We start from the raw sequence: 27,991 nt of genomic DNA on the forward strand, positions 1-27,991 counted from the left end.
TAATTCTACAGGAACTGGCAACCTTCACACATAGCTGTAAGAAGTGTCTGACAGTAATAGAGAAAGACCACCAGACCATCCAGAAAATAATGAACAGTAGTAAAACCCTCGAGCATATGGATATGGGTCTACTGCAGAAACGGGTAGCAGACCTGCAGACCTCATCACAGGTAAACATCAAGACCTGCTGTCTTCTCCACCGTAATCAGTGACTGAATTATTTTAGCACTAAAAATGATTTGTTTTGTGCCTAGAACTTGATTAAAGAGTCCACAGAGTGGAGAAAACATGTGGAGGCCAACAGCAGTCTAATGAAGAGATTTGATGAGTCACGGATAGAGCTGGAGAAGGTTCTTAAAATGGCACAGAACTTTCTGACAGAAAGAGGCAACCCAGAAGAGCTGCTGAAGAAACACACTGTGAGTGTACTTTGCCAGATTCAGATGTTTTAGATCGTTCATATCAGTTTATGACAGTATACACGGTATTGAATCCCAGTGCAGTAACATGTACAACAATGAAACAAAGTATAGTCTGTGCAAAGTGTTAAACATGATGAGCAGTTATGGGTTTTTTCAGGAGTTCTTTGGACAGCTCGACCAGCGGGTCTTGAACACTTTCCTGAAAGCTTGTGATGAGCTGACAGACATTTTGCCGGAGCAGGAGCAGCAGTCACTGCAGGAAACAGTTAGAAAGCTGCATAAACACTGGAAGGTTGGTGTCAAGGATGTTTAATCCATTAATTTAAAATGTTTTCAATCTCAATATGACTTTTACAAGATAGTAGGAAATTCTTAAAATGTACTGGAATGACTGAAACTCTCTCTGCAGCTTTTCAAAAAGTTGGTGCAAACAAACTGTGCTGCTCAGAGTCTTACAGCTTTGCTGTTGTCTTTCTCCTTTTTCAGGATATACAGACAGATGCTCCCTTTCATCTCCTGCATCTGAAGGTGGAGGTGGAAAGAAGCAAGCTGATGTTGTCACTGCAAGAGTGCCAGGCAGAGCTGACCAGGGAAAACCGCCACCTGGCTAGCATGGGGAGCGAAAGGCTCATTAAGGAGCACAGGGTAAGCACAGTGTAGATGGCTGGCTGGCCTGGTTACATGTATTGATTAACTCAGTGTGAATCAATTCACTGCCTCGCACAGTAAGTGTGTCAAGAGCTGAAGCTCTTTCCTGTCACCCAGCTTAGCAGCATTTTGTTTTGCCTTGGATTTACATGCATTTTCTGCTTTATATAAATGGCCTTCAGGCCTTCTTTAGGGAAAAGGGTCCACAGTCTATATGTGAGAAAAGGCTGCAGCTGATGGAGGAACTTTGTCAAAAACTCCCCGAGGGTGACCTGGCTCACCAGACCTTGGAGACGGCAAGAAAGGACTTTGCTGAGGTCCGGGAGGAGATTGAGAACACTCACCAGAAGCTAATGCAGCACCAAGATAAATGGAAGGAGTACAACAAAAGGTGCAATAATGTTATAAAATTAGTCATTATGATTCATTTCTTTCAGTGTAAACACTTTCTGTAAATGTCACATACGCACATACTTTAGAATTTAACCTCGTGTTTTGTGGCGCTGCAGCAATAAAACTGTGTGATTGTCATTGCCGGGCAGTGCCACACATTCCTGGCATACCCGATGTAATCATGTTAACATTTTTTCATTCACTTGAGAAAAAGAACAGTAGTTGTAGCAGTTACGAGTGTTTTCAGTTTTTGGTGCAAAGATCACAGATTCCAAATTATGTCCATCCATTCATTCTCCTCCACTTATCTTTATCAGGGTCACGGGGGGCTGGAGTCTATCCCAGCTTCCATAGTGCATCTGATATTTAATTATATATATATATTTTTAGAGAAGTACTCATTTTCTGTATGAATTTAAAGTGCTGTTCATGGTTTTCATGAGATTTGTTTTTGGTGTCAAACAGATACGCTGAACTTTCCTGTTGGCTTATATCTAAAGAAAGCCAACTAAGGATGCTGAGAAATCGAGCTAATGACCCCAATAAATATGGCACGGTGAAGGCTACCATAACGGTGAGTTAGTCCTCTTCCTAAAGTCCAAACTGTTTACTTCCTTTCCCACTTTCTTCTGTGGTGTGTCACATCTTCTCAGTGTCGTGTCTGAAGCTGTTACTGTATAAACACTCCGGGTCAGGTGACTCTTGTCCACACGGGTCGTATCACACTCTGTTGTTGTGTGCAGGAGCTGAGGAATGATGCAGAGCTACAGGAGGGGAATCTTGGCTGGCTGAAAAGCCGTATGGCTGTACTGATTGAAATCTGTGCTGACAGCGATGCCCAGAGGCAAGGAAGTGCACTGAGCAAGCTCTCCACTGATTTTAAGGGTCTTCTCGCTTCTCTGTTAGAGGTAAGTGATGTTCTCACATGTTTTTATCTTAAGGTGCCAAAAACAATTAAAATACCATACAGTAAAAATAAACTGTGAATACAGATATAGTATGAAGAGTGTGAAACTCATTTTAGTTAACTTGCCACATGCAACCCAGTTTGAGTTGGACCTACTAGTCTTTAACAAACCAGTAATGTATTCAAAAATTAGGCACAAATACTTCATATATAGATCTAAATCACAGTCATATTTTACTTTTTAACAGAAAACAGTTAAAATTGGGATTATAAATGATTTCCCTCCAATTTTAAGATATAAATTTTCATGCTGTGCAGTCATCCTCTTGACAGGATGGCTCTGGCCTGTGGACCATATAAGTGAGACCACTGAATTTTATCAAAATATCTCTCATCAGCTACAGTCTAAGATATGAGTTATTAAATATTGTTACAGTTGACATCATGAAACTGACATTTTCCAGCCAACAGAAGCAGACAATAGCAATATCCAAGCGTAAGTATTGTTTGTGACAGCGTTGCGTTTTCTCTGATGTCTTTAATCAGGCTGAGAAGATGGTGCTGGCTGTTGGGGATTGTGTACAATTCAGAGAAGAGGTACAAACTACACTGGAAGACCTGCTTCAGGGGCAGAAAGAGGCTCAGGCTGAGGTTACTAAAATACTGGACTGCTCAACTGCTAGAGAAGCCCAACAGATGCTGCTTGTTCATCAGGTATCCTTAGACCAAACAAATAATTCCACATTACCGTGCTTTGGATTTTGTTTTTGCTTGATTTTCTTATTGAATTTGACTCTGATAACCAAACAATTTTAATGTTTCCCAATAGCAACTATTAAAACGTTTGAAACTAAAGAGGAAGGATGTTCAGCACCTTTTCACCAGAGGCCAGCAACTCCAGGCTGAGGAAGGATTGGGGGAGACTCTGCAGCAGGACCTGCAGAGTTTAGAGAACACACTTAGCAAAATGGAACAGAATATGGATTCACAGGAGCAAAGCCTTGAGGTGAGCAGTGTTTAAGACTGATCTGAAAGCAACGAAAGCTATTGATACGCTGATACACTGGCTAAAGTGATGAAACAGTGTTTTTGATGCATGCTTCTTCACCCACTAAAGTCATAAAGTTCTTTTTGTGACACTGTGCTCTGAATAATTCTGGTGAAATGAGCATATGGTGTGAAAAGTTATTCCCAGGATCTGAGCTTAATCCTGGTGTAGTGATCAATTTAGCAATTGTATTATTCAATTCAATTTAATTCGATTCAATTTGTATAACCTAGTATAAGTATAAGTAAGGGTTTTACGCCCATAAAACCATATTAAGAAATATTTGGGGGAGGAGAAGGAGGAAGTAAAAAAATGGATTTTATATGCAAGTAAGAGTATTTTAAAATTAACTCTGTAAGAAACTGGAAGCCAATGTAGCTCTGCTAAAACTGGAATGATTTGTTTTTGTTCATTACCTTCATATTTCATATACTTCTAGATAAGTTGCAGTCTACTGAGAAGGTGTTTTTCAGAGTCATGGCAGGAAACTTCGTACTTTGGCGATAATCCTAAGATGGAAGAATGGTGGAACCAATAATGGTTCAAACCAGAATCTAAAATAAAGCCCAAGACTTTTAATTTGTGGCTGTCAGGTGATGTCCCCGACTCATGAAAAGGCAGATCATGTTTGGTTTTAGGGCCAATTTAAAAAAGAAAATTCCAGTTTGTTTCTATTAAGTTTTAAGGCGTTTATAGTCATCAATTTGTTAATGTCAAGTGCTAATGAGATGAGTAGATCAAACATATATCTGTGTATCATCTGCGTAACTATGGTAATGAATGTTATGATATCACGTAAGGTTGCCAAGTGGAAGCACGCATTATCGCTCCACCGCTTTGCTCTCATATTATTTTGTTAAAGTGTGAGTCAAAGTCAAAGTAAACTTTATTGCGTAAGAAGTTTTTTCTGATAATAGTCAAATTGTTCATTTTCTCTCTGCTCTAACTGACTCTCTACTCTTGTGTAGTCCTCAGTATTGCTCAGTTCAGCATCTGTTGTTGTGAAGTTTGAGGCCTTTTTTATTTCTAAGCTTACTTTTATTCACAGTGCTTCCCCTTTATGTGTTTTTATATTGTTTTGCATGTTTACTCTCTCCAGGACTCTGACACAGTTACATTATACTATATATTATATAAGCTAATGTGTGTTGCTGCGTATAAATAAATGAATGAAGTAAGTAAAGGAAAATGTTATGTATAGAGGATTGAAAGGTCTGACTGATATTTTCTAATGGAGTACTGTTCTTTGAGAAGCATTACAGCTCTAAGGATGCCTCGCTGCAGTGAGTCAGATATGTTATTCTTAATGGTGCTGCTATTTGTGAGATGAGGGGTTAGTGTTGAAATGGAAATTTAAGTTCAGCCTTTTTTATGCTAGCGGTTATACTGATAATCAGTAATGTAAACACTGATGAATTTAATGTTTGTGCAGTTGCTGCCTTGTATGGTGTGGTTTTTGTCAAGTGTTAGCAGTGCTGACTCATCACCCCTGCTAATAGATGCAGACGCTATGGTGTCATTTGCATACATAATAGTCATACCGAGCAGGTTTGGTATAGTGCCGTGTCATTGTGTTCTGTTAGTGTGATCTTTACGTGTTTTTTCTGCCACTGGGGGATGATTATTATCTTGCAACAACATTTAAATATGAAGGTTTGATAACAGCACTAAACACAATGAATGGATCTAAAAATAATGCTGATCTGACCTTAATGAGTTTGACGATTGTCATTCCCAGGTCACACTGGCAGCCTGGCAGGAGTTTGACAGCCAACAGGAAGCAGTTCATGAGTTTGTTAACAAAGCACGCTCAACAATGGAGAGAGACCTGAACTTCAGCAGTCCAGAAAGTCTGGCAGTTGAACTTGATCAGGCCAGAGTAAGTCTTCTTTTTTAAGTTAAAAAACCAAACAAATAAACAAAACCAAGTCTTTCGGTTGACTCTTAACATTTAAACAGAAAGGTATGGGTTAGATAAATACTGTAGAAAACTATACTAAATGTTGCCATTTTGTGAGCAGGTGCTGCTGAAGCAATGTGAAGCAAAGGCCTTACATATGAACACGTTGCTGAAGAGATCAGCAGAAATTCAGCTGGGCCCCAAAAACAAGACTCTGCTTTTACAGCAAGCCCGCTCTCTCAGCGAACAAGTGGATAAAGTAGAGTCTGGGCTGAAAAAAGAGTAAGAAAATAGATTCATTGATTAAAGCTTTTATTTTGTTCGGAAACACACATACGCATACACACATTGGTGCATTTGAGAATGTGCTGACTGACATGTGCAGTAGTAAATTTAGCTGTCTTACACCTAACATGAATATCAGGCATTGCTTGCAGCTAAAAGTTATATAATTTATCATTTTTACTCCCCCAGTGTCAAAAATCTGGAAGAAATGAAAGACCAGTGGGATCAGTTTGGAGCTGGATTTGAAGCCTTTTCCTTATGGATATCTGAAAAGGAAAAACAGCTGGATGCAATGAAGTCTTCTACTTTGCCTCTGGAGGAACAGATCGACACAGTCAAGGTACAGTAGTGTGTATTATAACGCTCCAACCCTTTAAAACCATAAAACCAAGTAATATTAGCCAGCAAACAATAACCACAAAGCCAAGACATTAAAGTTAAAATCGATAAGGTGTCTGAAGAGGCCATTGGAAGCAACAGTGCAATATTGCTTTGCCCATCGAGACTGTCTCTCTCGTTGACACCCACAGCAACCCCCTGTCTTTAATAAGATGAGAAAAAGAGCTACTCATGAAGTCTGTGGTTTGTATCTGACTTCCTCAAGCTGTCACAGTTTTGACAAATTTGCCTTGAGGGTGAAACTTATATTTCCTGAAAAACTGGAAGATGGCATTTAAGGCACAAAACCCCAGAGAAAATATTGGCCGTTGGGATATATTGGGCAACACTTGAACAGTTTAGTAATGGCACAGGTTAAGTATCCTAACAACTTTAACAAGGGGCCAAATTGTGATGGCAAGATGGGGTCAGAAATCTTTATAAACTGTATGCTGGCTATCATATATGTGCATCAAATACACATTAGATAGAAGATTACTACATTTGAGGATACACACATCAGATCTGAATGATGAGACAATAGAAATAGATTGTGGTCTGATGACTCACATTCGAGCATGTATCGCCATTAATTAGTCACTTATTACCTTTAATAAAAGGCACACATCGTCTATTTATTATTAATTTGGGATTATAAAAATGAATGCCCTATTCTGTCTGACTATGTTTAACAGCTACTAGCCCAACAAAGAGCTTCCTTGCTAATTAGTCCTTACTGAAAAAAACAGTAACTACTGGTGATTTAATTGTGGGCAGGACCTCTTTTCAGATGGAGGAACACTGATTGAGTCATAAAGATCTTACATTACAGTTTAATTGTCTTGCTTTTTCAGGCTGTTGCGGCAGGACTTCAGTCTCGAGCGGAGGTTCTTTCTCAGCTGGAGACAGACTCCCAAGCCCTGGCTCAGTTTGTGTCTTCGGGGGAGGCGGCTCGCATCAAGGCTCGTTTGACCCAAATCGGCAGGTACTGGGAGGAGCTGAAGGAGAGCGTTCAGCAGCTTGATGGACAGCTGGAGGAAAGCTCTTCTCACCAGCAGAAGTTCAAAATGAGCCTAGAGGAGGTATATATTCACTGACTGATACTGCTGCAGTAACAGTGGTATATAGAAAAGATTAGAGAGATAATAATTAATGGAGTTAATCGGGTCTTAATTTTCTGTCAGGTACAAGCATCTCTTAGTGAGCTGTATACAAACCTGGAGCATCCTATCAAATCCTGCACCTCCTCATCAGAGACCTACAAAGCCCTTCAAAACCACATGGTATTATTTCTTTCTACAATTGCTCATTTTGCGAGTTAACTTTAAATACCAGTAATGGTACTAGAGTGCAGGTTGAGGCTTTGTTGGTCACTGCCATGTGTTATTATTCTCCAGGATGCCTGTCAGTGTCTGGAACGGCTGAAAGGAACCTTGCTGTCGCTGTCGGCTGGCGCCCGTCGACTGAGTGACAAAGAGCAAGCAGAGCGGACTGTGACAGAGCTAAACACCACCTATGACCAGCATGTACAGGAAGCAAAGGACAAACAGAGCACTTTGGAAAACCTGCTCTCCCTTTGGCAAAAGTATGGATTACTGTATGTAGCATAGTAATTTTAAAAGCTTTAGGATAAAATTAAGAAATGCTGATAGTTACATTTGATATGGACAATAGACAAAACAGAGCCGTGTCTCCCTTTGAAGCAAAGTGCACCCAACTCTGTACATAAATCTTACAATTCCAATGTTTCTGATGTCCTTCAGGTATGAGAAGCAGCATTCAAACTTTGTTTCCTGCTTGGAGAGAAGTGAATCTGCGTCCAAACCAGAAAGTCCGTTCCTGTCAGCAGATAAAGCCAAGCTCCGCGGCGAGATACAGGATTTGCAGGTACAATTTATACAGACACAGTTTAACTATGAAACAGAATTCAATTAATAATATATTATTGTAACAACATGGATGAATACTTTTTCCTTGCAGGTCTTGCACTCTGAGGTTCAATCCCTTGAGAGGGCTCATGCTGAACTGGCATCTTTGGGGACATCATTGTATCCCACTGCAGAGGGAGAGAGAGTTAGTCAGCTGAAAGATGAGCTTGAAACCCTGCAGAGGAGATTGCATGTCCAAAATGAAGTTCTCCCTCGAAGGTACAATGAAATAGTCTGACTGCAAATTAAATTTTAAAGCTTGTCTTGCACTAACTAAATTGTGGAGTTACCATGGAGCCTTTTTCTACTCCAGAATCTCAGAGCTTCAGAGCCACCTTTCACTGGTAGAGCAGTTTGACCAGGCCTTGCTTAAATTCTGCCAATGGAGTGAGAACATGCTCTCAAATCTTCACTCATCTCCTCAAATCAATATCGGCAAACTGCAACCTGCTGCAACACAAGTAAAGGTAAGAACTGAAATGTTTTTCTTACATTTGCATCCCTAATACACCCGTGGCAAAGACATGCTGAAAAGACAGGTTTACCTAAACATTGTTAAGCCACCCTTTAAGACACAAAAATACATCACTTTATCTCTTAACTCTGGTTAATCAAAAGAAAAGGACTCAAGCTGTTCTTGCTGTGAGGCAACACTGCTGACCATTTTACCACCATGCCAACTTTTCCATTTACTGAACATCTATTGATGCTGCTATCTGTCTTTATTGAAGTATAAGATGCATACCTTTTCTGTGTAGCGCAGGGTGACATTGTATGTCTATTTGATCTTAAAGTCACAACCACACATACATATTAAAAAAAAAGGAAATCAAATCAGTCAAATATTTTAAAAAAATACAAGGTGTAATCTTGAACACTATTAAAATTTTTCTTTTGAACCAAATTTAACCTGATTTTTTTCCCCTTAATTTACTATTTAGATGTACTTCAGACATATTATGGAAAAAGTTGAATTCAAGTCTCTAAAATACCCAAATTTTGCTAAATTTAGATGTAAACCCCCAACCCCGAAACAGATGGCCACCCCTCCTTGAGCCTGGTTCTTCTGGAGGTTTCTTCCTGTTAAAAAGGGAGTTTTGCCTTCCCACTGTCGCCAAACAGTTTTCTCTGTTTTCTCTGTATTATTGTAGGGTCTTTACCATACAATATAAAGCACATTGAGGCGACTGTTGTTGTGATTTGGTGCTATTTAAATTAAATATGAATTGAACTGAATGTAACATTCAATGGCCTTTTTTTAAAGGCTATGACTGACAAAACCAACATGTTTTTCTCCAAGATAAAAGGAAATAGGCAGAGGAATTGAGCTTTCAGAGCAACAGCTGATTCTCTAAAACTTGCATCTTACAGGAGATGCAGGGGGCCCTGCAGAAGCAGTCCAGTGTGAGAGAGAGTTTGGAGCAGCAAACCGAGAAGCTCTGTCAGTTCTGTGAGCCTGGTGATGCACAGCTCCTACGTAGCAGAGCAGACAGCTGTCTGCAGCCCTACATGGAGGCCCACAATATAGCCGAGCTCCAGTTGGAGTGCCTGGAGAGGCTCGAGGCTTTTTTGCAGACCCACAGTGTGGTGACTGGAGTTTTGCGGGGTCTGAGACAGACTGTTGAAAGTGCTGGGAGCTGGGACCGTGGAAGAGTGGAGGAGCTGCAGCAAGAGCTGACAACTATTGTCCCAGACATTAGTCAGCTCGAGACTCTAGCCATCAGTCTGGACAGCAGTCTATGCAAAAGTCATCTTCACATTGGTGCTGATGAGGGTTCTCCTAAGTCATGTCGCATGCTGGCGGATTCACTTAGTGTTGAGCTGGATGCAGTGAGGAACTTGCTTGGTACTAAGCAGAGTGAAGCAGAAGCCCTGGGGGCTCTGTGGACTTCATTTAGACAGCGGAAAGAGCAGCTTCTGAAAGCCGTGGAAGATATTGAAGAAAAAGCAGACCGTCAGAGCCTTAAAGAGCCCAGCCTGCATGGCTTACAGCAACGGTAAAGTATTCCAGCAATATCTGATGTAATTCAAATGTGAAGTGGTGAAATTGACAACTGAACATAGTCAATAACTATACATATTATCCCCCTGTGTGTCAGACTTCGGTTCTTTAATCAGCTAGAGGATGAGCTCCAGTCACACCAGCATGAGGAGCAGTGGCTGAGGGACAAAGGCAACCAGCTGGCTCAGAGGGATGCAGAGTTGGCTGGAGAGGTACTGAGGGAAATCAGCTTGCTAGAGACTACATGGGAAGACACCAAGAGGCTCATTGCAGAGAGGTACAGAAGTAAAAGCAATGGGGATTCCTTCATTCTAACATGTTTTTAAGTGTGTTTGAGTGTCTTTAAACACATTTTTCTTCAATTTACTGTATTTTCCAGTTAATTTACAGTTAAAATGAAACGAACTCATTTCCGTTTGACAGACAGGAGCAGTGCAGTGTCCTTACTGAGCTTATGAGAGAATACCAAATCCTGAAAGCCTCCCTCAGCAGCACTATTGAGAGTGCTGAACCTTTGCTTGAGATAAGCTCTGTTCTGAAGGACCACGAGGAAACTAGGAGGTCACTAACCAAGGTTGGAACAAAATATATATCTATAAATCGCTTTTAGGAATTATGCTTCTATTCTTTTTCTTATATTGAGGTTCAAGACTACATTGTGTTACTTAAGTACTTTGCTGTCTTTACTTCATTTGTAGCATGAAGCAGTGAAGGTGGATCTGGCTGCCAAGCAGCATGAACTAGATCAGTTTTCTAGCAAAGGAAAACAGCTGGTGACTGAACTAAAGAAGGTCCCCGAGTGTGACTCTCAAATGATGAAAAAGGATATGGAGACACTTGTTGACCAGTGGTTGGATGTAAGCCTGACTTTAAGAGTTCATTTCTGAAGCATCAATGTTATGCCTTGTTGTTAACAATAAAGTTCTCTACTTGGGTTTTTTTTTGTAAATCGGAGAAAAAGACTGGACTTCTATCTGTGTTGTGTCTATGTGTTAACAGAGAGCTTTGCAAGCTATACTCTGTGTAAGATGTACAACAGAGCATAAATTTAATCTACTGTGGATTAAGGTTTACTGTCCACCCAGTTTAATCAACAATGGTAAAGTGTATTCCATTTCCCAGGTGTCTGAGAGGGTAGATGACAACATTGAACGACTAAACCAGTGTTTGGGCCTGTGGGATGATGTGCGTAAAATCAATGATGATATTGAGAGCTGGACTGGCACAAGTGTGATTGAGCTAAATGAAAGCCTGAACAACCTAAACAACAGCCAGAAGATATCAGCAAGGCTTACAGAGTTGAAGGTACAGTAAGATATATGATGTCTTGGAAAACTGGCAAGGATTTGTTTTACCTGGGTTTGGTTGTTGTAGGTGAGCTTGTGCGTGACATGCTTTTCTCATTCGACAACGCCACAGGTGGAACTTGGCGAGAAGGAGCAGAGACTTGAAGCCCTGCAAAGTAAAGTGGCAGAGTTGAAGAAGTGCAGTCAAAACCAAGAGACTCCAGCTAAACTACAGGTACTAAATACAACTCTGGTTTATGGTGGGTCTGAACAAACAAATATTAGCTCAAGCGCTGCAGATGAACTGGTCTTTCTTCAGTAAATACTGTGATTGTATTAGGTGTTGGAGAATGACCTGCGCAAAAAGATCTGCACTGTCCAGAAGCTACATGAGCAGGCTAAGGGAAATCTAATGGACTTCAGTTCCCAACGGAAACAGCTTGAAGACTACATCTCACAGATGTCTGCATGGCTAAAAAGTATGGAAGATTCTCTAGTTTCTTCTCCAACTGGATCAGATCCTGAGGACATATGCAGAGTGAAGGTACAGTCTAAATAATAAGCAATTTAAAATTATAGCCCTTACAAAAAAATTGATGGTGAATGCAACGTGTTTCTATAAATTTGAGAAGTTACAGTGATAATCAAAACTACATTTTTAACATGTTTTTTAGGATCTCCAGAAGGAGCTGCAAAATCAGCAAGGGAGTATTGACTCCACCAGAGAAAGCCTCAACACATTGTGCAGAAAATATCCATCTGAGGAGCTGGCTGGTTTGGGTTCAGCTCTCACTGATCTTATCAAGACTTATGAGTCTGCAAACCAGCTTTCTGCAAGGACACTTGCCTCACTGCAGAACGGTCTTCAGCAGCAGTTCAATGGTAAGAAGGCTGGCTGGATAAAAATGTACAGCTATACTGCGTTTTAATGGGAATCCATGCTCGGTGTAAACTTTTATTATTTTATTAATTGTTTAGATTTCATTCTGTCTAAGTCTACACCTGATGTTAATTCTCTTTACCCCCAATTCCTCAGACCTAGTTCAGGAGTTTCATCGCTGGCTTTCAGAGCAGAGGGAGATAGTGAAAGAATGCTCTGACCGATCAGGAGACACTCAAATTGTGGAACGCAAACTGCAGAAACTGAAGGTACAGTGACTACTACCACTACAGTAAATAATCTTTAATCTTTCAATATATAGTAATAGTGAAGACTTTAAAGGTTTTGAATAGGTAAAAATCATAAGTAGGTGTCACTGATTCAAGATGTGATCAAATACAAAATTGCCACTTGTATTCATAAGTTTTGGCATTGACTAACAGCCAAAGAAGTGTTTTTAGAGGATGTTACAATGATGTTTTACTTGATCATTTAAATGATGTAGCATCCACAGGAAGGGGTTGTATGTGCAGTATCTGTGGTTAAAAGCATAATGTCTTTCCTCTGGCTCTGGAGGCTGCTTGTGTGATGGTATGATTCACATGTGAAGGAGTTCGAAACTAAAAGTGATGTGGATTATCTATCAGGGCGCCATGGATCGTGTGGAGGAGGGTGAGGTACGTCTGACTCAGGTCTGTGAGGAAGGAGAGAAGCTCCTACTTCATCTTCCCAAAGCCAGCGCTGGGCAGGTCCAGCAGCATCTTTCATCCATCCAGCAGGACTGGGACAGCTTTGTGGAGCAGTGCAGACAGAACCAACAGATCCTGGAAGACAGTGCATCTCTTATGAAAGGGTGAGCACCTCTGCTGAACTGCATCTGTAAAGCCCTTTGTAAGCCCACCATTTATAAGCGAGGCATTTTGATTTCCTTGTAGATTTGAGGGTCGCCTTAAGAAGCTCAGATGGTGGTTGGAACACATGGAAAAGAAAATGACCACCGATCTGCTTGAAGCCCAGCAACGTGGTCCTGAAAAGGCTGTCCTGGAACAAGTGGAGGAATACCAGCAGGAAGTGCTCAAAGAAAGGTGCTAACTATACACGTTTATTTGCCAAGGAAAGACTGCTTAGTGCATTATCACTGTTTCTGAATGTGCCCAAAAGATTCAAAGCAATTAAACATCCTACCTTCCTACATGCAGGGATTCATTTGAGCGTCTCTGTCAAGAGGGGCAGGCACTTAATGAAGGTGGGCGAGGTGATGGAAGTGAGACAAGAGTTTCTGCTCAGCTTCAATCACAACACCAGACCTTGCTGAGGCGTGTGAGAGAGAGGCTGCGCAGTTGCCAGCTCACTTTGCAAGAGCAACAGGCCTTTGAAGAGACACTGCAGGCTACCTGGACCTGGCTCAATGGTGTCCAGGAGCGCCTGGCTTCACTCAACAGCACAGTAGGAAATAAAGAGACTCTGGAAAAAAGACTAGGCCTTGTACAGGTCAGTAAATAATGTGTACCAGAAATGCAGTTATTTGGTTCACAGTGTTGTCTGGACACATTTTGAAGTGCATAAGCGATCTCATAGATCTTCCTTACTGTTTTCTCATATGTTCAGGATATCCTGCTAATGAAGGGTGAAGGTGAGGTGAAGCTCAACATGACAGTAGGAAAAGGTGAACAGGTTCTAAAGCACAACAGAATGGAAGGGCAAGAAGCTATTTGTCTGCAGCTCCAGAGCCTGAAGGATGCCTGGGCTAATATGTTAATGACATCTATGAGTTGTCACAGGTAGGAAACATGTCCTCTACACGGCATCTGATAAAAGTTACATTATCTACATTACGTGATGAAATTTTGTCATTTTTCTATAGTCGTCTGGAGTGGACAGTGGCTCAGTGGACCAGCTATCAGGAAAATAAAAGCCAGCTGCAGCAGTGGATGGAGTCAGTGGAGCAAGAGGTGGGGATGACTCTGCCTCAGCAGCCAGGCCTCAAAGAGAAGTCGGCTTTACTTGAGCGCCTCAGAGCCATCCAGGCTGACGTGGACACTCATGCAGCAGTCCTGTCACGCCTAACAGACAAAGCGGTGGAGTTGCATGAAAAAACTGGTGATCAGATTTTTGGACCAGAGTCAAGGGCAGAGCTCAATGCACACTTTGCTGATATCTCGGCTGTTGTCAAGGTGATTTAACTTCAGGCATAGGCTAAATGGTGCTTACAAATAATTACTGAATCATTGATCATCAGTACAGGAAAACGGGACAGCTAAACAGAGTCTGGATCCAGGAAGCTGACTCATTCATAACTGACAGTGTTTTCATTGTCTTTTTTCCCTCAAAGGGTAAAGTACAGTCCATGCAAAACATCGTGTCTGAGCATGAGCAATATCTTGATGCTGTGAGAGACTTCAACGACTGGCTAATTTCAGCAAAAGAGGAACTCCAGCGCTGGTCTGACCTGTCAGGAGACTCAGTTTGCATTAAAAGAAAGCTCTCCAAAGTGCAGGTGAGGAAGCTTAATAATCATAATTGCTTATATTTAAGGCAAAAAGTATTTGAGGTTATTTAGTTTTTCCACTGTGATGCACGTCTCATATTCCAGCCTGAAAACTTCCCCAAGTAAGCACTAGGGAGACAACCATAAGGAATCAAGATGTTCTTCCTCCATGCTTCTTAGCGTCAAATAAGGGCTGGACATGAATCCCAGTTTTTTGTGCCAGAGGTAGCAATAATTTTATGATTTTGGCCACAGTCAAGAGCTCAGTATAATTAAGTTACCCAGTCAGCTGTGCCATTTAAAACCTAAGAAATTGTTATTTTATATTTATTTATAAAAGTGTCTAAAATATGGAGTGGGATTGTCAAACTGATAAAAAGGTCCTACAGGCAGAAGAAAATATTTAAAATTAGAATCAGATGGAAGGAATTAATACACTGTTTAATTTGTCAGACCATGAGTGTGACTGAGCAAACAACTGGTTCGCTGAGCGCATGGATTTATCCTGAAAACAAATATTAAAAGCGGGCTACATTAACTACTGAGTTTACAGGTTTCTCAGTTGACAGATATCTTCTCGCTATATCCAGCGGGGGCACAGTTTGCTGCTGTTTACAGATTTAATTAGTAGAAATTTGCATTTAATTTGTTTGCCATTCCTTTGGATCTTTCCAGGAGTTGCTTGACTCTAAGCAGCGAGGCAGAGAGAGGCTGAACCGGGTTCAAAGATGCGGAGCAATGGCAAGAGACTACACCGGATCGGGGGGATATGAGACTATAGAGCGAGAGGAAGCAGCCCTGTTGTCATCATGGGAACAGTGGGAGCGGGCAGCACTACAGACACGCGCAAGTCTAGAGACCACACTCTCACAGATCGCAAGCTCTGAACAAGAGTTCAACAGCCTGTCAGCACAGCTGGAGCAGGACCTGCAGGACTTCAACCGACAGCTGCAGGACTGGCGACTAAGGCTGACCCAAGCAGAGAGAAAAAATGACGGAGAAGAAGCTGTTAAGGGCTGGCAGATAGCAAAGGCAAGTCTTGGCTTTAGTTTGGTTCCAATGATAAGTTAATATTAATTGACGGTCCATAACTTCATATTTGTTTTCCATTTAGGACACTTTGGAGGAACTTGTCAAAGCTGAGCCCATGTCTGATAGTCTGAAGACTAAACTAAACGATCTGTGCCGATTCTCCAGAGAAATGGGAACACAGTCGGAGAGAGTGTCTGCTCTCATCAAGGAATACAATAGGTAAGTAAAAGTAATGATGTTTTATTCCAATGTAGACCATTATTTTATACACTATACTGTGTGATACATTTTTCCATGTATTTAAAAATGATTGATCAAGAAAGTTATAACAGAAAATAAGAAAATACAATCAACAATTTCAGATTTGACTGGAAATAATGACATTAACAGAAAGAAATTCTTAAATTCGTCACGATTTGTTTCTAGTCTGAGTCTCCAAGCCTCCAGGGAGTGCCAGGGCAAAGAGAAGCTGCTGGAACAAGGTTTCCGCTCCGCCTTCAGAGAGTTCCAACAGTGGTTGGTTAATGCTAAGATCAACACGGCGAAGTGCTTTGATGCACCTCAAAATCTCAGTGAGGCCTCGTCTAGCTTTCAGAAAATTCAGGTATAGAACTAACGAAAGACCTAGCATCTATATCAAATATTTCAGCCTAATAATTGATCTTCTCATCTCCTTTTTTCCTTAACAGGAGTTTCTAAGTGATAGGGAGCAAGGTCAGTCAAAGCTGAATGCTGTGGTTGTGAACGGTGAGCTTGTCTGTAGTGTCACAGCTAAAGATAAAGTTGATGCAGTTCGGGCTAAAATGAACACTGCCAGAGAGGACTGGAAAAACATGATGTCCAGTCTGCACAACAGAGAGACATGTCTGCAAGTGAGCATTCAAACACCCCTTGTCATTAACTGGGGGCATCTTATTCCCTAAAACCATCAGTGTAGAAATCAGATTTATGCCAAGTGATGCATCAATCTACCTGTGTGTTTCAGAATCTTGTGTCACAGATGAAGGACTTTGAGGCGAGTGCAGAACCTGTTCAGGACTTCCTAAACGCCACAGAGCTGGCTGTACAGGAGAGCAGCACAAGACTTCATGATCTCACAGCCAAGAAGTTGGAGCTTCACAAGCTACAGGTACTAATGTTCAAAATCAACCAGACTTGGAACACACATAAAGGCCAATTATGCCACTCAGTTTAAGTGTGAACCTAACTTCCATAGACAGAAGCTCTCCATTCCAGCTAAGTTACAGAGTTAAAGCATTGCTGCTCTTCACTTTAGATGCACTGCCAAGAGCTTATGCTAACTGCAAATACTTTCTGCTCCTTTGCTACTCATATGTCTTTTTAACAGTGTCCTTAATATGAGTTAATATATTTAACCTATGAAAAGACCTTTTATAACATTTTTCATTATTTAAACTTGTCCACTGACTATTTTCTGAGGGCTCGACTGCATGTCATGACCAAGAGCTTTATTGAGACTAGCGCTGGCACGATATCTCTTTCGCTTTCCTTTTTGTCATGTTCCCATCTCTAACTCCTTGTTGTTTGTCTGAATTTAACTGTCTTATATATCTGTGCGCCAGCTTGCATGTGTCTTTGATAACCTGCTTGTGCTTTTCCAGTCTGTGCTTGAGGAGTTAGCCTCTCAAGAGGTTCAGCTGAGCAGGCTGAAAGAGAAGGCCAAGCTGTTGTGGGACGAACATGCTGCCGGCAAGGGTTTTGTGCACCGTGTGTCACAGCTCTCTGCTCAGTACCTAGCTTTAACCAGCCTGACAAAGGTAAAGTAATGCTTACCAAACTGCTTGAGCACTGGGGTATTTCTGGGGTAGGCGTGGAGAGAAGACAGAGGAACTAGACTGGACAGAGCTCTGACTTAATAATGTTTTACAGATCATAACTGTGATGGTACTAACTTACCTAACTAAACACTGATTCCTTTGTTTTGTTATTGCAGATCTTTTAAATGAGGTTATACAAACTAATTTAAATGTATCTTTGCAAGATATCTAAATCTGCATGTGCACTTTGAAGTTTGAAAGTGTGAAGCGGCTGTGGATTCCATCTGTCTGGTAACTTGCTGGTTGTGTGTGCCTTATGGTTCTGCAGGAGAAGGCATCACGAATTGATCGGATAGTCACTGAGCACCAGCTTTTCTCCCAAGGTTTAAAAGAGCTGCAGAACTGGGTGGTTGACACCAGCCATATGTTGCAGACTTACTGTGCTCCCACAGCTGACAAAAATGTTCTTGACAGCAGGATGATCAAGCTGGAGGTATACCAAGTCACTATTGTTTTTCAGAAGTAAAACATACCATGTTTAATACCAGTATAGGATTTTAATAAATGCACATGGGTGGATTTTGCACCAGGCTTTGCTAACTGCACGTCAGGAGAAGGAAATTCAGCTGAAGATGCTGATCACAAGAGGAGAATCAGTTCAGAGGAACACCTCAGCTGAGGGAGTGCCTGCAGTTCAAAAACAAATACAGGAGCTAAAAGATTCTTGGGATGCTCTGCTCTCTGCTTCTATTCAATGCAAAAGGTTTGTGCATTACCAAAAGTAACAGCAAGTACTGTTTGGTTGCTTTATAGTGCATTCTTTAGTAAATGTATTTCCATGGAGAGTGTAAATGATTTACTTTGAGGCTGCATCTGTATTTTCAGTTTTTTCATGTCGTATTACCGCTGTTGCATCAAACACTGTCTCACGGTATATTAATCTTTAAAATTGATAGTCAATTGGAGGGCTCCCTGTCTCAGTGGACCAGTTACCAGGAAGATGTACGCCAGTTTGTTGCTTGGATTGAGCGTGTTGAGGAGAGTCTCGATCCTGCTGATAAACAGTGCCCAGAGATGAGAGATAAAACTGCAAATCTGAGCAAAGCTAAGGCACTGAAATCTTCTACTATTACAACTACTACATACTGTGTGCTAAATATACAATTTATTGTGTTAACCTTATGCTCTAATAGTCTTACAAGCATATTTTTTCAGTGGATTGTTAATTTTGGGGTTTCAGTTACTGTATGAGGAAGTGCTCACCCATAACACCCTACTGGACACCATAACAGCAAAGAGTGCCAGCATCACTGAGAACTATGTCACTCAGCTGGAACTCCAAGATCTGCAGGAGCGCTATAACACTGTCAAAGACAATGCAATGGTAATAACTCAACACATTTGACCAGTGCTAGAATTGTATGCAGAATTTCAGTTTCAGTGTTACAGCTTGATACAAAAAAAATCAACCTAAAGATGTCTGCAAAAGAATGCTTTTTTTAATAAAAAACTACAAGTGAGACTCATCTGTGGGTTAATTTAAGAAAAATAATAGCTCACGCTGAATTTTTATCGCTCTCCACTTCTTCAGAGGGCTGTTGGCAAAGCTGAGGAGCTGGTGAAAGCCCACCAAGAGTATCAACGGGGCCTTCATGCATTTGAAGAGTGGCTAGAACAGGAACAAGAGAAGCTTGGCTGCTACACCCAGCTGGAGGGTGATGTTGATATGCTGGAAGAGACTCTCCAAAAGCTACAGGTCCAGCAATTATTACTGTGGAAATTATCACTCAATAAGGATTAAATGGTTAGAAAACACTAGCATGGAGTATATTATGTGAAAGCAAGCGTTTATACAATTACAGGAACTACAGCTTCACTGCACAGAGGGCCAGGCTTTACTAAACACTCTACTGGTGAGTCGAGAGCTGGTCATTCCCTGGGGCTTGCCTCAGCTAGAAGACAGAGCTCTAGAGACGCTTCAGCAGGAGTGGCGGCTTTACCAGGCCCGGCTATCAGACACCCGAGCCCAGCTCAACAGTGCTCTAGCCAAACTTCGGCAGATGGAGCAGAAGTTCCAGCGTCTTGACAGCTGGCTAAAGGGCATGGAGACCAAAGCACAACTGCGTAGTCATCGGCGATCTGACCGTGCCACTAAAGATGCTCAGCTTCAGCTCATAAAGGTTAGTGTAGTATACACAAAAGGTAGACTTGTGACAATCTTTTCTGAGTTGTACAGATCTGCAGTGTTATTTGTAAATAATTAGTTGCTCATATTATTGTGTCACTCATTGTCTCCTCTATCAGGTCATTTAGGTTTTCTAGTTTTCATGGCTGAATGTTGAAGAAATTAATTTGCTCTGCAGTCAAGTAATGAATATAATAAAATCGAATTATCCAAGTCTGGTCCTGACATTAATAGCATGCTTCTTTAATTAGAGCTGGCAGGAGGAAGTGCTGGTTTATCAAGAAGAAATGGAGGGCCTGAGTCTTTTGGCTCAGCAGGTTCTTGATGAGACACATATTAGCAGCAGGATCAGTACCAGAGCCACCCAGATCACAGCCCGCTACCACGCCCTGCTTCTGCATTTACTGGTAACGTGATTTTGAACACAACGTCACTGGAACTGCAAATATTACTATGCCTTTATTGACATTGTGAATTTATGTTTAGACTGATAATCATAAGATTTGATTAGTTTAAGTTACCCTAAGCTTTTGCCTCCTCTTTAACTTTTTCTTTGTTATGTTTACTTCTTTTTTTTACTTTGCAGGAGACTATCAAACAGCTCCAGGAAGAGGTGTCTTGCATCGAAGAGGCACAGTGTGTTTTCACGACCTTCTCAGACTGGCTCAGCACAGCTCAGAATAACTTCAGCACTGTGGCTATAAGTGTTGATATAGTGGACCGCTTTGCCATGGAGAGAAAGATGAAGAAACTAGAGGTATAGTTTATTAAATAGCATCTCTTCTGCTTATACTATATATAAAGACGTTCACAGGATTAGACCTAATACAGAAATGAATTTGTTTTTTTCTAAAGCCTGTTTACGCTGGAAGTATTATGTCACAATAGAGACATCGATCACTCATGCTAGCCCATGTCATTTCAGGCTCTTCAGGCTGACATGGAGCAGGGTCACATTTACTTAAAGGCAATGAGGGAGAAGACAGAGCGAGCAATGGCATTCTTGGAAGAGCCTGAAGCTGAGCAGCTCAAAGAGGAGGTGGGCACACGACTCTTCCAGCTTGAGGAACTTATGGCAGCTCTGCGCACAGAGCATAGCTCCCTTGAGAAGTGCATCTCCCTCTCCAAAGACTTTATGGATAAGTACAAGGCCCAGGCCCAGTGGGTGATGGAGACCAAGAACCTTTTAGCATCAAATGTAGAGCCTAAAGCTGAACTTTACCAGAAGAAGGCTCAGCTGGCAAAGTACAAGGTAACTTCATACCGCTAAATCCTTTTTAGCTTTGCACCAGTGAGAGAATGAACTTGAAAGAGAAAGAGACAACTGCTTGATTTACATGCAATATGTTTCTTCCTTGTTATGCACACAGACCATCCAGCAGACAGTCCAGTCTCATGAGTCAGCAGTGAAATCTGTCACTGAGAAAGGAGAGGCGCTGCTTGATACAGTAAACGATCCAACTATCAGCGAAAACATGAGAAGGTTGCAGGCTGATTATCAGGATCTGTGCCTGGCTGCTAAGGTATTTTTAACTGTTTCCTACTTAGATATAACTAATATAACTTGGAATGAAGGGTGTGAAATAAGTCCAATATCCTACATTTTAATCATTGCTTGTGCTATTTTTATTATAATATATGAGCAAACATTAAAAAAGTCAAACTTTGGTCCAAAGCCTATACTTTTTCAGGCGTAATTTAAAAAAAATACACAGAAATGGGGTTTTTTTGTGTTTCAGGCTCAGGTCCAGAACCTTGTGGAGTGGGTGAAAGAACATGAGGATTACAACAGTGAGCTGCAGGAAGCTGAGAAGTGGCTTCTGCAGATGTCCAGTAGGCTGGTGACCTCAGACTCCATGCAGACCAGCAGTATGGAGATGGCCACTCAACAGCTTGCCAGACACAAAGTAATCAACTTCATATTTCTTGTTCAAAGTTTCAAAGCATTGATGTTACAGTTTAAAGTAGTAGTCCAAAGTTAGCTCTGCTTTTCCTTAATTCAACAGCTTTGCTCTTGTGTCATCATTTTTAGGCTATAATGGAGGAAATAGCCAGTTTTGAGGAGCGTCTTGCCAGCTTGAAGCAGAAGGGAGAAGGTCTTGTTGCCAGTTGTACAGACCAAGTTCAAACCAAGATCAGTCAGCAGGTCCAGGCTCACATACAGGGAACCAGTGATAGCTACTCTGCAATCTGCAGTACTGCCCAACGTGTGAGTAATTGAAGACGAAGACCATACTCTTTTGTTTCTCGAGTGTTTTGTTTAAAAAAAAAAAAAAAAAAGGAAAGCAAATCAAAACTGAAGGATAAAGTATGTAATGCAAAACATATTCCACAGGTCTACCAGAGTCTGGATCGGGAACTGCAGAAACATGTTAATCACCAGGACACATTGCAGCAGTGTCAAACGTGGCTCTCTACTGTACAAGAGGAGCTTCAGCTCAATGATCAGGGACCATCTGGTCTGCAGGAAGCACTGAAGCAGGTATTTAGCACTGCACAGTTTTTCAGTCTTTCAGTTATTTTTCTATAACTCATTTTGATTATTACTTTTGCAAACACAGGTGAAGCACTACAGAGCACTTCAGGAGCAGGCCAGCACTTACCTAGACCTGGTTTGCTCTGTGTGTGACCTGTCCGATGACGCCGTAAGAGTGACAGCTGCGGAGGTCCAGCAAGTCAAACTCACGGTCGGTATCTTTTTTACCTCCTGTTGCAACATAAAAGTGGATATAAAGTGTGGATATATAATCATAATATAGGTAATAGTCACTCTATTTTGCAATAAGCTCGACCAATTTCTTTGGTATGTTGAAGAACTTCAGACCAAGTGCAAAATATTGTAGCATACTAAAGCAAGTTGGCTGTTAATTAAGCAATTACTCAGTATATGCTTTAATAAGGCATGCAGTGTGCTAGTGCAGACACATATACACTTTAAAAGGAATCATCTTGCAAGTATTGTACTGACCATAGAAAGATTTACCATGTGTTTGTGCAGATAGAGGAACGGATGTCCAGTGCTCAAGAGCTTTCAGAGGGCTGGAGAGAGATCAAGGAACAGAAGCAAGACCTAACCAGCCTGTTCCAGGACATGGAGCAGCAGCTTCTCAGCCTCTCCAGAAGGCCAGCAGAGCTGGAGACCAAGATAGCACAAAACATGCTGTCACAAGCCAAGGTAGGATACACTATCATAATCATCAGTCCTTCATTAATGCACAGATAGGTTTACTCTTTTTCAATAATAACTATCAAGTATCCCTTGCTTCTGTACTTATATTTCTAAATTAGGTTTTACTGTATGTTTTCACTTGCTTTTTAACCATACAGCACAGTGAATCTTGATCTGTTCCCTTGTGATTGCAACATTTGTGGCCTGGGTTTTGATGGGATTAAAGTGAGATCTGCTTGGTATTTGGAAGTATTTCCGGTGACCATCCCCTATACTCACTCAGGAATGCAGCCAGCAACTTCAGTCTAAACAGAGTATCCTGACCAAGATGACTGAAACCGTGAGCAGATTAACAGGCGCCCAAGAGTCTCCAGAGCAGGCAGAGCTTGACCGTCTGAGCCATTCCTGGCTCGAGCTCTGTCACCAGGCCAACAAGCTCCAGAGCCAGAGAGAGGAAGACCTGCAGAGGTCTAAAGAATACCATGAGTGTATCGCTGCAGTGGAGGTGCTGTTTGAACAGGTGTCCAAAGAGTGGGACAATTTGGCCAGGTGTGTTTTTATATGAACTATACTTCAATTCAGGAATAACACAGCTTTTGAAAATTAAATTTACATTTAACTTGGGAGGTAAATATTGTCCTCTGGGCAGAAACTGTCAAGAATAATTGTTCATCAAAAATAGAGTTTTTTTTCCTAGAGTTGAATTTCAGCTCCGTAATCAAGAAAATTTAATCTTTATGTGTCCACAAATTTAAGGAAATGTTTTTTTGTGTGTGTGTTCACAGAACGGATGCCGAAAGTTCATCTCAGCATTTGGAGGCCTTGAGGAAGCTTGCAATAACTCTTGAAGAGCAAAAAGGCACTCTTGAGGACCTCAAGGATCAGAAACAGAAAGTCATCCAGCATTTGAACTTGGATGACAAAGAGCTGGTTAAAGAGCAGATCAGCCACTTTGAGCAGCGGTGGTCTCAGATGCAAAACCTAATTGAAAGAAAAATCCAAGACTCAGTCGTGACCCTAGAGGATATGCATCAAGTGGAGGCCCGTCTGAAAGAGGCTCGAGATTGGGCTGAAGAGCAGCAGCCTGCCCTGTCTGAGGCCATGAAAATGAGTCCTCCTCCTGAGCTAGCTCAGAGCTTTCTCTTTGATCACCTGAGCATCTGCAGTGAGTTGGAGGTGAAGCAGCTCCTCCTGGCTCAGGCCATGGCCGACGCTGACAGGGTGTTAGCGCGGCTGGGCCTCAGTGAACGACAGCATCTGCAGCAGCTGATTTCCGACACACAATCTGAGGTAGAATCTTTGAGTGTGAAGGTGACGCAGCGCAGAAAACACCTCAGCAAAGCTTTTACTGAGAGGACACAGTTCCTGATGGCTGTAAGTCAGTCCATCTCCTGGGTCCAACAGAATGAGAAGAAGGCTCAGGCAGAAGAGTACATTGCTTTGTTACCTGATGACCTAGCCAAGCAGGTCAGAACCTGTCGCAACATCCAGAGCAGTCTGAAGGCCTATCAGAGCGAGCTGACATCCCTCTGGTCTCAGGGGAGAGACCTGATGAGGGATGCGAGTGAGGAAGAAAGGAATGAGATTCTCACAAAGCTGCAGGAGCTGCAAAGTATCTTTGACAAAACCCTTCATAGATGTGGCCAGAAACTTCAAGAACTTGAAAAAGTGCTTATCTCTAGGAAGTATTTCAAGGCTGATTTAGAGAAAATATGCCAGTGGTTGAAGCAAGCTGATATAGTCACCTTTCCTGAAATAAACTTGATGGTTGGAGATGCTGAACTGGAAGCACAGTTGCTGAAGTATCAACAAATAGTTGAGCAGGCAGTTGAGTATGAGAACCTCCTCCTAATTGTCCAAAGAGCTGGCCAGGAAATATTGCCGACTCTGAATGAAGTTGACCACTGCTATTTAGATGAAAAACTTAACACCCTTCCTCAGCAGTATAACAGCATATTAGCACTAGCCAAAGAGAAACAGGAGAAAATCCAGCAGGCCATTATTACAAGGAACGAGTACAAGTCTTTCATAGATATCACTCACAAAGCACTGAAAGAACTTGAGGAACAGTATAATAATCTGGGGACTCAGCCGGTAGGCTTGCAAACAGAAGAAGTTGTCAGCCTGCAGAGTGATTACAAAGCAATTCAGAAAGATCTGAGCAACCTGGGTCTAGCAGTGAGTGAACTGAACCAGAAGAAAGAGGGATTTCGTAGCACTGGCCAGCCGTGGCGCCCGGAGGAAATGACCCAGCTCGTGAGCCTGTACAATGGACTGAAGAGGTTGGTGGAACAGAAAGTGGAGCATCTGGACGAAACCTTGGAGTCGTTTGAGGACCACAAGGCGATGGCTATGCAGGTTGACTCTGAGTTAAAGGCCACAAAAGAGCAGCTGGTTAAAGTGAATGCTGAGACGCAGTCTGCTGAGGAGAGGCTAAAGAACTACCATGCTCTGGCAGGGAGTCTCCAGAGCGCCAACTCTCATTTGTCAAGACTCATGGAGCAGATGGACACTCTTGCTCCTCGTGTGGACCAAGCAGCCCATGATGCCTCGAAAGAGCAAGTGGTGCTCTGGCAAGAGGAGCTGCAATCCTTACAAGCTGCAGTAGGGGAGCTGATCGAAGAATGTGAGAACAGGTTTATCCAAAGCAAAGACTTTGAGACGGAGATGAAAAGGACCCTGGACTGGCTGCAGCTAGTCAGGGATGATCTTGACTGTGCTGTGATTGTGGATGTCAGGGTGGAGAAGGTCCAGGAGGAGATCAGGAAGCAGCAAATCATGCAAGAAGAAGTGCAGTCCAGGCTGAGAATTGTGGCTGCTCTCAGTAGCAGGGAAAAGCAGGAGTTTATCAGTGCCAATGAGCTTGTCCCAGCCCACGTAGATACAAGTCTTGAAGAAATGGCAAAGCTACAGGCAGATGTTCAGAAGGCACTGACTGCCAAACAGGTGGGAACATCTTTAGTGAATGTAAATGTTTCATTTTTGAAGTTGTTAGCTGTTCAGTGAATTAGATCGACGTTTCCTTTTCATATTTTTCTCATTTGATTTTTTTTTTGATTAAGATTACTCTGGAGGAAGCCTTGGTGTTGTGTCAGAAATACCACTTCAGGATGCAAGCAGCGTGCGAGTGGCTCGAAGATGCCGTATCTTTCCTGCAGCAAGCTAGCTTGGGTGTGGATGTGGAGAACTATGAAGAGTGTCTGAGGCAGCAGGCAGATATCATGGCCACAGAGCAGGAGTTTCTCAGCCACCTAGAGGAACTGCAAAACCTCCTTCCTCAGCTGGAGAAACTGGTCAACCCTACTGCTAAAGAGCAGCTACGGGTGAGTGTGGAGTCGGCAAAGCAGAGAGGCGTGGAGGTTCGAGATCAGCTCCAGTGTCACCAGGAAGTCCTTCACAGGTAATAAGAAAAGAGTCCGATCATGCAATCTGCCCTTTATCTGCAGTTTATTGTTGGTCTTTTATAGTGGTACTTTATACTTGAATATATTCTGTTTTTCTCAGCTGTGTGGCCCAGTGGAAGTCATACCAGGAAGCAAGGCAGACTGTCATTGAGCTTATGAATGAGGCTGAGAAGAAACTGACTGAATTTTCTACTGCAAAGGCAGCCACAAGCCAAGAGGCTGAAGACAAGCTAGGCAGTCACAGAGTATGTTAGCCTATAATATTATTTTATTCAATAGGTGGTGCTTCTGTGAATGCTTCATGCTACTGACATTCTTTCATTTTTTTCAGTCCCTTGTATCTCTGGTGAATGGCTTCCAAGAGAAGCTGAGTGGTTTAGAGGAACAGGCAGCTCAGCTGGAGCTGGTGGGGAGTGACGCCAGCAAGGCCACCATCAGTCGCTCCATGACCACTGTGTGGCAGCGGTGGACACGATTACGCAGTGTAGCACGGGGACGGGAGAGAGTACTTGAGGACACCGCACAGGAATGGAGGACTTTCAGAGAGAAGGTACACTGCAGCCAATGGGGAGAAATAATATTTTGCTAAGTATGGAAAAATAAAGATTTGCAGTAGAAAACATCTATAAATATGTTTCCTTATATAGATGGTGAAGGTTAAAGCGGTCTGCGATGAGCTCCAAAGTCGTTTCCCTGACAGTGCTGTGGAGAAGGCTTCCAAAGCCACTCTGCAGTCTCTGTTAGACCAGCATGACTTGTTGAGCCAAGACTTGGAGCGGGAACTGTCCTCCCTGATGCTGCTGCGCCAGTACGCACTCAGTCTGCTGCATGATGTGGAAGTGCCTTCACCAACAAATGGACAAGATGAGCTGCCCAGCCTGAAGGAGATCAGAGCTGTACAAGACCGAATGGAAAGGTAGGAGGATGAGAAACTTTAAACAAGTCCATCTGTAGCGATCAGAGATGAAAAAGTGCCATCTATGTTGCTGTTCAGAATATAAGATGAATTAATTATCTATTTGTCTTCAGCCTTTTGACACAGTCCAGGACCAAAAGAGCTCAGGCAGCTCAGGAGCTGAGGGACAGAGAGGAAGTGGAGAAGGAACTTAGTGTTGTAAAAGCCTGGATACAGGAGACCAGGGAACTTCTTCTCAATCCCACTCCAGACATTGATTCTCTGTTGCAGGAGCTTGAGGTATATCTGCCATCTAAAATCTGTCGTCTACACAGAGAAATGTCCAATTTGTGAAGTAAATATGTCTGAAAAGAACACTGTTGCTCACACTATACCTCGACTAAGTCTCCAAAATATTCTGTTCTCTAATGGCCAATATCAGTGAAAGTGTTTCATGCCAAAAAAGGCTAAATAGGTCTTCTCTTTATTGCGCATAGGTTGTGCATGGAGATGTGATCACTTATCGTCAGAATGTGGATAAATTAGCAGAGCAACAACAGAGCAAGTACCTGGACCTCTACACTATACTCCCTTCAGAAATCTCCATGCAACTAGCAGAGGTCTCACTTGCTCTGGGTGCTATTGAGGATCAGGTACTCTACAACACACACAGCCCTGAATATAAACTAGACATCAATGGGCATCGGCCATATTTGTAGCATTTGTCACTTCTTTTCTCATCTATTTTCCAGGTTCTTTCCAAGGAGAGAGAAAATCAGAAAACCAGAGAAATAAAGGAGGACTTCAGCTCCAGAATCCATGACATGTCAGAGAAACTCAAAGCCATCTCCACTAAATTTAAGGAAAAATCTCCTGATGTTGACCATGCCAAAGAAGAGGTCAAGGTAGAATGCTTACTTTGTGTTTGATCGTATTTTATGTGTTGTTGATAAAGGAAACTCT

At 42.1% G+C, this 27,991-nt stretch overlaps 1 protein-coding gene across 10 annotated transcripts in view; it reads left to right on the forward strand.

The window, feature by feature from the left end:
• syne1b (spectrin repeat containing, nuclear envelope 1b) overlaps nucleotides 1-27,991 on the forward strand; it is a 75,399-nt gene that overhangs the window by 20,198 nt on the left and 27,210 nt on the right. For 9 of the 10 annotated variants that reach the window (XM_013911721.1, XM_013911729.1, XM_013911728.1 and 6 more), the window contains 63 exons: nucleotides 12-170; nucleotides 255-419; nucleotides 580-714; nucleotides 909-1,067; nucleotides 1,253-1,461; nucleotides 1,929-2,037; nucleotides 2,207-2,371; nucleotides 2,917-3,084; nucleotides 3,200-3,376; nucleotides 5,157-5,297; nucleotides 5,440-5,600; nucleotides 5,793-5,943; nucleotides 6,836-7,063; nucleotides 7,166-7,264; nucleotides 7,379-7,566; nucleotides 7,745-7,868; nucleotides 7,962-8,128; nucleotides 8,223-8,376; nucleotides 9,281-9,906; nucleotides 10,009-10,188; nucleotides 10,335-10,485; nucleotides 10,610-10,768; nucleotides 11,034-11,216; nucleotides 11,331-11,432; nucleotides 11,538-11,741; nucleotides 11,872-12,079; nucleotides 12,234-12,346; nucleotides 12,725-12,930; nucleotides 13,013-13,162; nucleotides 13,277-13,568; nucleotides 13,686-13,858; nucleotides 13,942-14,251; nucleotides 14,410-14,574; nucleotides 15,241-15,597; nucleotides 15,680-15,816; nucleotides 16,024-16,201; nucleotides 16,287-16,469; nucleotides 16,583-16,726; nucleotides 17,220-17,375; nucleotides 17,704-17,868; nucleotides 17,966-18,138; nucleotides 18,332-18,485; nucleotides 18,616-18,759; nucleotides 18,967-19,131; nucleotides 19,238-19,555; nucleotides 19,812-19,967; nucleotides 20,147-20,317; nucleotides 20,486-20,812; nucleotides 20,931-21,083; nucleotides 21,300-21,467; nucleotides 21,593-21,769; nucleotides 21,896-22,042; nucleotides 22,122-22,247; nucleotides 22,559-22,735; nucleotides 23,013-23,278; nucleotides 23,515-25,675; nucleotides 25,792-26,129; nucleotides 26,234-26,378; nucleotides 26,465-26,683; nucleotides 26,781-27,049; nucleotides 27,163-27,328; nucleotides 27,526-27,681; nucleotides 27,781-27,933. In XM_013911721.1, coding sequence (XP_013767175.1) covers nucleotides 12-170; nucleotides 255-419; nucleotides 580-714; nucleotides 909-1,067; nucleotides 1,253-1,461; nucleotides 1,929-2,037; nucleotides 2,207-2,371; nucleotides 2,917-3,084; nucleotides 3,200-3,376; nucleotides 5,157-5,297; nucleotides 5,440-5,600; nucleotides 5,793-5,943; nucleotides 6,836-7,063; nucleotides 7,166-7,264; nucleotides 7,379-7,566; nucleotides 7,745-7,868; nucleotides 7,962-8,128; nucleotides 8,223-8,376; nucleotides 9,281-9,906; nucleotides 10,009-10,188; nucleotides 10,335-10,485; nucleotides 10,610-10,768; nucleotides 11,034-11,216; nucleotides 11,331-11,432; nucleotides 11,538-11,741; nucleotides 11,872-12,079; nucleotides 12,234-12,346; nucleotides 12,725-12,930; nucleotides 13,013-13,162; nucleotides 13,277-13,568; nucleotides 13,686-13,858; nucleotides 13,942-14,251; nucleotides 14,410-14,574; nucleotides 15,241-15,597; nucleotides 15,680-15,816; nucleotides 16,024-16,201; nucleotides 16,287-16,469; nucleotides 16,583-16,726; nucleotides 17,220-17,375; nucleotides 17,704-17,868; nucleotides 17,966-18,138; nucleotides 18,332-18,485; nucleotides 18,616-18,759; nucleotides 18,967-19,131; nucleotides 19,238-19,555; nucleotides 19,812-19,967; nucleotides 20,147-20,317; nucleotides 20,486-20,812; nucleotides 20,931-21,083; nucleotides 21,300-21,467; nucleotides 21,593-21,769; nucleotides 21,896-22,042; nucleotides 22,122-22,247; nucleotides 22,559-22,735; nucleotides 23,013-23,278; nucleotides 23,515-25,675; nucleotides 25,792-26,129; nucleotides 26,234-26,378; nucleotides 26,465-26,683; nucleotides 26,781-27,049; nucleotides 27,163-27,328; nucleotides 27,526-27,681; nucleotides 27,781-27,933 — 13,830 coding nt within the window. The remainder of the gene's footprint in view (nucleotides 1-11; nucleotides 171-254; nucleotides 420-579; nucleotides 715-908; nucleotides 1,068-1,252; nucleotides 1,462-1,928; nucleotides 2,038-2,206; nucleotides 2,372-2,916; nucleotides 3,085-3,199; nucleotides 3,377-5,156; nucleotides 5,298-5,439; nucleotides 5,601-5,792; nucleotides 5,944-6,835; nucleotides 7,064-7,165; nucleotides 7,265-7,378; nucleotides 7,567-7,744; nucleotides 7,869-7,961; nucleotides 8,129-8,222; nucleotides 8,377-9,280; nucleotides 9,907-10,008; nucleotides 10,189-10,334; nucleotides 10,486-10,609; nucleotides 10,769-11,033; nucleotides 11,217-11,330; nucleotides 11,433-11,537; nucleotides 11,742-11,871; nucleotides 12,080-12,233; nucleotides 12,347-12,724; nucleotides 12,931-13,012; nucleotides 13,163-13,276; nucleotides 13,569-13,685; nucleotides 13,859-13,941; nucleotides 14,252-14,409; nucleotides 14,575-15,240; nucleotides 15,598-15,679; nucleotides 15,817-16,023; nucleotides 16,202-16,286; nucleotides 16,470-16,582; nucleotides 16,727-17,219; nucleotides 17,376-17,703; nucleotides 17,869-17,965; nucleotides 18,139-18,331; nucleotides 18,486-18,615; nucleotides 18,760-18,966; nucleotides 19,132-19,237; nucleotides 19,556-19,811; nucleotides 19,968-20,146; nucleotides 20,318-20,485; nucleotides 20,813-20,930; nucleotides 21,084-21,299; nucleotides 21,468-21,592; nucleotides 21,770-21,895; nucleotides 22,043-22,121; nucleotides 22,248-22,558; nucleotides 22,736-23,012; nucleotides 23,279-23,514; nucleotides 25,676-25,791; nucleotides 26,130-26,233; nucleotides 26,379-26,464; nucleotides 26,684-26,780; nucleotides 27,050-27,162; nucleotides 27,329-27,525; nucleotides 27,682-27,780; nucleotides 27,934-27,991) is intronic. The other variant, XM_013911726.1, reaches the window with a different exon arrangement.

Source organism: Pundamilia nyererei, unplaced genomic scaffold (genome assembly GCF_000239375.1).
Source record: "Pundamilia nyererei isolate P.nyererei 1_Seehausen unplaced genomic scaffold, PunNye1.0 scaffold00070, whole genome shotgun sequence".
In the NCBI taxonomy this organism is placed as follows: Eukaryota; Metazoa; Chordata; class Actinopteri; order Cichliformes; family Cichlidae; genus Pundamilia; species Pundamilia nyererei.